The following is an 8,595-nucleotide window of genomic DNA, read 5'->3' as shown; positions in this document are numbered from 1 at the left end:
AGGCAGACAGGAAAAAAAAAATGTTCCCATATGCCTTATAACCTGGAAACTGCAACAATGGAAACACTGCATGTCTTATTCTACTCTTTCCTAACAGGAACCCAAACCCAACTCTTGAGTGAAATAACAAACAATGGGAGCTTGGAGATGCACCCCAGTCAAGCAAGGAAGCTGGCCATTCATATTCTCAGGCTATCCCTAGAGCTACTTTATTTAAGGCTTGTCAGTATTTTCATTGTAAGTCCCAGTTTAGGGGCAAGCAACTTGACTGTACGTCCAAACCCCCTAATGGGATATTTAGCGGCATGATCCAGTATAACATTATAAACCCTTTGTACAGACTTCTGTTTCACTGCATAGGCTGTAATGTCAAATTAATGTTCAAACTTAAATTGGAAAGTATTATAATAACCTTAGGTCAGACCTTAACTCCCCCACGGAAGCAGGGAAGATGAATTTCAATAACTAACAAGATTGCATTCCCATCTACATCAGTCTGCCCAGATATGTGAAGAATCTGCAGAGCTGGCCTATGGCGGATAACTCGGCTGTTTTCCATGAGAACACTCAGAAAGGTACTTGGCTTCTTCAAGAGTCTTCATCGCCTGCTTTTTGGCTAGGTTAGATATTCTTACCTAGTTACTGTAGTTATAGTGGAAGGTTAGAACCGAGAGCTTCACCACTAATAACTAGCACTTGGTCACACACATACACACGATTCTGAATCATTCTAAAAAAAAAAAAAAAAAAAAAAAAACAAGTTTCTCTTACTACACTTTATAAGACCATAGAACCTGAGATACTCCGTTCCCTCCATGGCACTCCACTAAAGCTGCTGGTTACCACCATTCTCTGGATGTACCCTGTCTCTGATGATGGCTAGGGTTTGTATCTCCCAACCCTCACTCCCTTCCATGCTGCCCTCACAGTATAAAGGGCTTACATCATAGCAGTCTTCCCAAGTCCTACAATGCAATAGCATGCCCTTCAGAGGAGTTCCTGATAGCATACAGTTCAACGGGAGCTACAGAAGTCACCAACTCTTTTAGTGAACTGGGCTGCATTTCATGTCACTCAGCCTTCTGAAATATTTACTTGTACAACATCGTTGGGTCCCTTGCTAACTCTTTATTAACAAGGGTTCTGTGCCTTACAGTATTTTTCCATGTGGCAGGTATTATCTCATACAACTATTGGGCTGATTCGCAAGGCTCATTTGAAGTGTAATACTGTGAAAAAAATCTATGTTTTAATATTAGGCTACTTATAACAACACTGGAATTGTGTGATTCCATGACTTCCTTTAAAATTAAACACATAGCATTTAAGGAGATCCTGTTTGTCTTGGAATATATAATATTAAGGTTTAGACAATCACTTAGGGTCTTCTATGTTTTAATTCTTCCCTAATAGGAAACTATGTGTCTCCTTTACCTCCGATCCTTCCAGACTATTTCACAGTCACAAAATGAAACAGAACAGAACCTGTCATCTCCCTCTCTGAAGTGAAGCCACCTCAGGGGTAAAAAGCAACAGCTTTACAAAAACACACCAGACATTAACAAGTTTTGATGGGAATTCAAGTCGAGATCGTCCGATCGAAATGACATGGAAGGCGGTGACAGCAAAATGGAAAAGGTTTGGGAACAGCGAGTACCTCTTTAGGAATGAAATGTCATGGAATAGAAGTTCATGTGAACCGTCGGCTGGCCTGATCTCACGGACTAGAGGACTAGGTTTGTTTGTATGTTCCATTGTTAAGCGGGCCTTTTGCCTGATGTATTTTGGAACAGAGTCTAGTAGTTTTACATTCTTAAATAGTTCATTGGCAGAAGTATAAACAGATTCCAACTTACTACACCAGACCTTCCGCTCACATTCATAAATAACCTAAGATGGGTTAAAAGGCTATATCCATACAGACTACGGAACACCAACATCCCCCACTGAACCTCACAGGTGCAGCACAAGTGTCTTCCCCTGTAGTAGAGTCTGACAGAGGCTCTCTTCCAGGTCTCCCCTTAAAGGGAAAATTCCAACTAAAAATTGTCGAGATGATAAAAGTTATCGGGTTACTTTACATTTTGTACTGCTTTTTATACTCAGACAACCAGTTGTTTGTTAGGAAACAAAAAGGAGTTTTAAAACCTTGTCATTCTCAAAAGGCAGCCTCAGTAAGGAAATGGTAGATGGTTCTTCTCAATCACCAGATAACCGAACAGAGCATCAACTGCTCAGTTAACTGCATCTCCTGGAAAAACAACCCAAAACTAAGGGGAGCATGCAGCTAAATCAATTTCAGTCTACTTACGTACTTTTGCCTCAACCATAACTTAATCTTCAGGAAAGTGATTACATTTAAGTTCCACTAAAGATTAAAACCATAAACACTTGTTGCCAGCAAGTCAGAATAATAAAATGATTCAAGCAATATACATTGAAATGCAAAACAAAAAAAAGTTTTTAGATTGGCACATTGTCTTAGTTCTATGTGAAGCTATCTTGTCCAGCCACTTAAACCACATAGGATAATAACTGTTTTGCATATAATATACTTGATTTCCTCTAAGAAAAGTACACTACCACTCAAGGCAATTTTATTCTGGCTTCCTTTATATACGTGTTAAAAAAGAACAGATGTTTTTCAAAAAATATTTAAACTTGGAAGGAATTTTCAATTCATTTTCTCCAATATAATCCTTCAGAATTACAAAACTCACAGGGCAATACCACCTTAGCAACCTAGCCTGTTAAAGGTATCAAATAAGCATGGGCGTGCAAAGCCTTGTTCAACAGATACAGTGTCCCACAGAGATGCTACAAGTATGTTCTTCTCTAGTTTTACTTTCCCCTGGGAATGTTTATAAGAACATGAGGGTTTTGTGTCGCACACCAATAGTCAAAAGTCTTCTAAATGTACCACATTCTGTCGTTCATTCCCCTTGCCTGGATTTCTTTAGCCTTTCTCAAATAGAATGCTTAACTAGAGTTATCAGCTGGGTTGATCATACTGAGTCTAAAAGTCTATTAAAATGGTCTTTTTTTTTTTTTAATAAGAGCAGACTTTGTTCTGGGTTACTCCAAAGTCCTGCAGATACTAAAATGTCAATCCTATAGAATAGTTAAAGATACCAAAAGCTGCCTCTGAGTTATATTTTCATTATGCAAAACTTGGCCCAGGAGACATGGCCATGTACCTTGTTAGCTGAAACAGGCGAACATGCCAGGGACTGCAAATTAATTTACCAAAGAAAGCTCCAATGGATTCGGTTCACTCAGGTTTCTAAAACAAATTGAAATCCAGCTCATCTATCATGGTAACATGGTCAGGTCGAAATCTCAGAAATCTTTCTCCTTATCAACTCTCCCCTACCCCACAGAATCCAAACTCTGTCTTTAGCTAAGCCCGTAAATGACTCATGGGGAGGGCCAGCATGTATAGATTTGACTTTTAAGTTTTCAAAAGTGTATGTAATGTGTACTTCTGAGCCCTTCTATCCAAGAAATACAAATGGTGATAACCAAGCATTTACTTTCTCTTCTTATGAATCCCCTGTGTTTATGAAGTAAAGGGTTCCCAGGGACCTTCTGTCATTATGTAACACGTGTCATCCAGCCGTGTTATGTAGTTAAGAGCAGGACAACAGAATCCTCTGCTTTACCAATTATGTCATTACTATTAATTAAAATGCCATTCAGATGGTGTTCTGGTTCTGTTGCTGTCCCATCCCTGCTGTTCACTCTCCATATGGACTCTGGGCTTGAGTGTTGTGTAACAAGTTTCATTCAGGGTCCCCAACCAAGTTATGAATCCTACTGACACTGAAACTACACTGCTCTCTAACACACAAGAACTGCTAGCAGCACAGTGGCTTGAGACCTGAATGTGAGACACAGCTTGGTCCCCACTGGAAATAGCATGTGCTTGACTATACTGTCCCTGAAAACACGTTAACCCTCTGGGGGGAAATGAAAGTGTTCATTGGGAACCATGTGAAAATTCTTTTAGGAAAAACAAGTAATATTCTCTCTTGGATATTATGAAAACATTTAAAAAAAAACAGACTAGGTTTCCATTTATGGATTGTAAATGTCATCCAACTCAGGAAAATTTTAAAAATTCTTCTGTTTTATATGTATATTTTCTTATTCTTTTACACTTTGATGGTGACAGAACCTCGGGTTTGAACAGTACCAGCATGAAGCGCCAGCGGCATGTAGAAAAATCCAGGAGAGCCACAAGAGCGTGGAAAGTCAGGGTAATATCAACGCATTTCATTTCAGTCTGATGAGCCTGCAGTTAGGATTTTCTGGCTGGCCAGGTTGGCTGGGGCTTTGGGGAAGAAGGGGGTTCTGATTCCTCCGTTCAACAGCCACTCACACACACGGTCAGACACACACCTGGGGCGCGTCCAAACTATGTACAGTAGGTGGCATATATGAACGTATATGTATGTATATTTTAAAAATACCTTGGCATCTGACAAAGACACGAAGGCAACGGATGTGCAGGGAGTCTGGCCCTGAGAAACGTGCACAGCCCCTCAAGAAGTGCCGTAAAAATGAGACATTTCTGAGGATGAGGACAGACATGGCAAGCGGGAGGGGCAGGGGCCGACAGACAATACAGAGACCCGCAGCTTCCCACCGCCTGGGCGCCACATGGACCCGGGCGCCTAACCCTGCTTACTGTGGGCTCTTGGGGTAGAAGGGCAGGGTCACGTGGCTGAGATCCTGGATGTCGAAGGCGGTGGGCTCCGCGGAGATCGCCTGGCGCTTGGTGCGCGGTTCACCCTGCAAGGTGCTGGCGCTCTGCTTCTGCGCCTGCTGGGTGGCCGGCCGGATCACCGAGCGATACTTGTCCAGTTCGTTCTGCAGCTTCTGGATCAGTTCGTCCTTCTGATCCAACTCCAGCTCCAGCTCATCGATGAGAGCATCCCGCTGCCTCAGCTCCTCGATCTTCTCCTGGAGCGCATACTGTAAATCCCGCAGGGTGCCCATGCTCCTCCGGGCTGCCGGGGGCTCCTGCCTGCCGCTGCTCCGCGTCTTGGGGCTTCCTCCCCTCTCGGATCAACTTTCCCTAAAGTCGCCGCTGCCTCGCGAGTGCAAAAGCTTCCCTCGACTTGAGACCAAAGCCAAGCCTGGCTTCTGAGCATGCCCAGTCCGCCGCTCCAGCCACCGAGAGTTTCAGTGTGCAGATTCCACTTCTCCGGGTTTAGGGATGAGCAAAACAGGTCCAGCCCAGGATGAACCTGAAAGGCGGTGGGAGCCGCGGCGCTTTGGGGAGCAAAGCCCGGAGGCGCGGTGACCCACGGGCGGGAGGAGGGAGACTGGGCTCGGAGGCGGTGGCTGCTCGGCTCGGGTCACCAACGCCCGGTGCCAAAGGAAGCCAGCGATGTGTGTGGGGAGCCTGATAAAGCTCGGGGGCGCTGGGGCTGTGCGGGCGGAGCGAGGCTGGAGCGCTACTTCGGAGGTGGAGAGGTGGGAGGGAGAGGACCCGGAGCAAACTGGAGGCGTCAGCGGGCTCCGGGCTACAGAATGTGGGGCTAGGTTCCTGGCGACCAAGGAAGACAGAGCAGACTGTGCGTGCTAACAGCTTTGACTTCTGGAGGGATTGTGACCGCAGCCTCACAGAGGAAAACAGTGTGGCTGAGCGCTTGCGTCCTCCACAGCACCTTTCCCACGGGGTGCGCCTCACACAGGTGTCTAGGGTTTGCAAAGAAACTTGCCTCTCCAAAGGTGAGAGCTTACAGTGCCTGGGAGGGATTTCCACAGGCGTCCAGGTGCCTTTGAGGAAGGTTAGGGATGGGTATCTGACCTCCGCCCCCAAGCCTTTCCACACTCCTAATTTTCCCTATTCTTGCCTGCCAAACTTAGATCAATGAATTTGTCTAGGGGCAGAAGCCAAAACCCCAAAGGATTTTGGGCCGGAGAAGGCCTCTTAGCAGCTCCCTGGTCCCTCCCATTTGTGCTAGCATCAATTGCGGAATGGTTCCCTAGAGGCCTGGCTTCTTCCATTTGCTGGATTTGGTGAAGTGGGTTGGGGCTTAAAAAACAGCGGAGTTCCAAAACATTCTTACAGAAAGGGAACCATACCTTTTCAACGTTACTTTCCTGACAGCCCAGGAGTTAATGAGAAAATTTTGCCAACTTTGGGGAAGAGGTAAGATCGACAAAGGATGGGAAAACTACAGGAGCTGTAATTGCACTGTCCCACCCACTACACTAGCTCTCAACCCAACCACTTCACCAGCCAGAACCAACTGCTCAGTGTGGGCTAAACTGCTAGCAAGAAGGCGGCATTCTTTCAGTCCAAGAATTGGTCTCTCATCTTGGGAACACTTATTTAGAATACCCAAAATATTTACCTAATGCTTATGTAAGTGCCTAATAGTTAACTAAACCTTCACCAGCTCATCCAAACTTATAGCTTAAAAAAAAAAAAAGGAACCTTTAAACTTGCTATTCTTTCACACTCTGTGTTATAATTCTCATATTCTATCTACCCACCCTTTAACACTTAAACAAAACAGATAGAAAATACATTAAAACTAAGTTGCAATACAAAACTTCTGCCTGAAATCTCAAATTAGCCAAGGACACAACTCTCTCTTAAACAACAACAACAACAAAAAACGTTGCCTATTTATTTCCTCAAATGCACAACATTTTTTATCTGAGATAAGAAAGCTGGAAAGAGAAAACCTACTAGCCACTAGCACATTAACAAGCTCTTCCTTTCTCTCTTAATTTCAAGTATGCTGCTTGGTAATTAGAGGTGCAAATGAAAAAAAGTGTGTAACCCTAAACTTCTTCCACCAAGACATGATGATGTAGTTCTCTCTACAGATGAAGCCATGTGTATTCCTTACAACCAGAAGCTTTGAATTCACTTCAGAGTGCAATATAAAAAGTCCACAGGACAGGAAATATTTTCAAAAGATAGCAGTAAATAATAGTTCTGAATTAACTGTTATTTCTCTTAAAAGTCATCTTGAGCAGAAGTCTGCATGTTTGTGTGACTAATTGCATCCTGCAACATCTTCCCTCTGGGACAGTTTCCTCCTCTCAGGCAAAGATCCAGAACTTCAGTTAACCTGTGGGAATTCTCAACTTCTCTGGGAAAATGTTTAATGCTATTTTTTCTTATTTTTCTTATGGCTTTACCAAGAATAAAAGCCATAAGACACAAAGCCACGAGTTTACATATAAATATGCATCACAAGCAATAGATAAAGACTTCGTTTTTAGTTTCCCTTATTTAATGTCTCCCAGCAGAAGATAAAAAATATATTGCTTGTATAAAGCTTGTCTACAAGGAAGAGAAGGGGGAAAGAAGAAAAGGAATAAAGTGATTCTGCACCTCACAAAACTATGTTTCCAACAGCCATACATATTCAGGATTGTTATCAAAACGGAGGTTTTTCAGTACTAAACTGTACTTAAGTGAGGGACCCACACACAAGCTATAGCATGAATACAAGTTACAGTCTCATTCTCAAAATCCAAAAGGTGCTCCATGGTGGATCCACCCTTAAGAATCAGGGATCTCATTCCTATCTCCTTGTACTAAGGTCAAATCTAAGTGGATCAAGGAACTCCACATAAAACCAGAGACAGTGAAACTTATAGAGGAGAAAGTGAGGAAAAGCCTCGAAGAGATGGGCACAGGGGAAAAATTCCTGAATAGAACAGCAATGGCTTGTGCTGTAAGATCAAGAATCAACAAATGGGACCTCATAAAATTGCAAAGCTTCTGCAAGGCAAAAGACACTGTCAATAAGACAAAAAGGCCACCAACAGATTGGGAAAGGCTCTTTACCTATCCTAAATCAGATAGGGGACTAATATCCAATATATATAAAGAATCAAGAAGGTGGACTCCAGAAAATCAAATAACCCCATTAAAAAATGGGGCACAGAGCTAAACAAAGAATTCTCACCTGAGGAATACCGAAAGGCTTAGAAGCACCTGAAAAAATGTTCAGCATCCTTAATCATCAGGGAAATGCAATTCAAAACAACCCTGAGATTCCACCTCACACCAGTCAGAATGGCTAAGATCAAAAATTCAGGTGACAGCAGATGCTGGCGAGGATGTGGAGAAAGAGGAACACTCCTCCATTGTTGGTGGGATTGTAAGCTTGTACAACCACTCTGGAAATCAGTCTGGCGGTTCCTCAGAAAATTGGACATAGTACTACCCGAGGATCCTACAATACCTCTCCTGGGCATATATCCAGAAGATGTTCCAACTGGTAAGAAGGACACATGCTCCACTATGTTCATAGCAGCCTTATTTATAATAGCCAGATGCCCCTCAATAGAGGAATGGATACAGAAAAGGTGGTACATTTACACAATGGAGTACTACTCAGCTATCAAAAAGAATGAATTTATGAAATTCCTAGGCAAATGGATGGACCTGGAGGGCATCATCCTGAGTGAGGTAACACAATCACAAAAGAACTCACGAGATATGTACTCACTGATAAGTGGATATTAGCCCAGAAACTTAGAATACCCAAGATACAAGATAAAATTTGCAAAACACATGAAACTCAAGAAGAATGAAGACCAAAGTGTGGACATTTT

At 43.1% G+C, this 8,595-nt stretch overlaps 1 protein-coding gene across 2 annotated transcripts in view; it reads right to left on the bottom strand.

Annotated features, from left to right (window-relative positions):
- Positions 1 to 8,595, bottom strand: part of Prkg1 (protein kinase cGMP-dependent 1) — a 1,217,686-nt gene that overhangs the window by 1,115,554 nt on the left and 93,537 nt on the right. The window contains exon 1 of one of the 2 annotated variants that reach the window (XM_021151356.3): positions 4,691 to 5,792. The exons of the other annotated variant lie outside the window; for it this stretch is intronic. Coding sequence (XP_021007015.1) covers positions 4,691 to 5,001 — 311 coding nt within the window. The 5' untranslated portion in view covers positions 5,002 to 5,792. Of the gene's footprint in view, positions 1 to 4,690; positions 5,793 to 8,595 lie in introns of those variants that run through there. 2 annotated transcript variants of the gene reach the window in all.

This window comes from Mus caroli, unplaced genomic scaffold (genome assembly GCF_978045245.1).
Source record: "Mus caroli unplaced genomic scaffold, Mus_caroli_1 scaffold_20, whole genome shotgun sequence".
Classification (NCBI taxonomy): Eukaryota; Metazoa; Chordata; class Mammalia; order Rodentia; family Muridae; genus Mus; species Mus caroli.
Note: the sequence above shows the minus strand (reverse complement) of the source record. Positions and strands in the feature narration are given on the sequence as shown.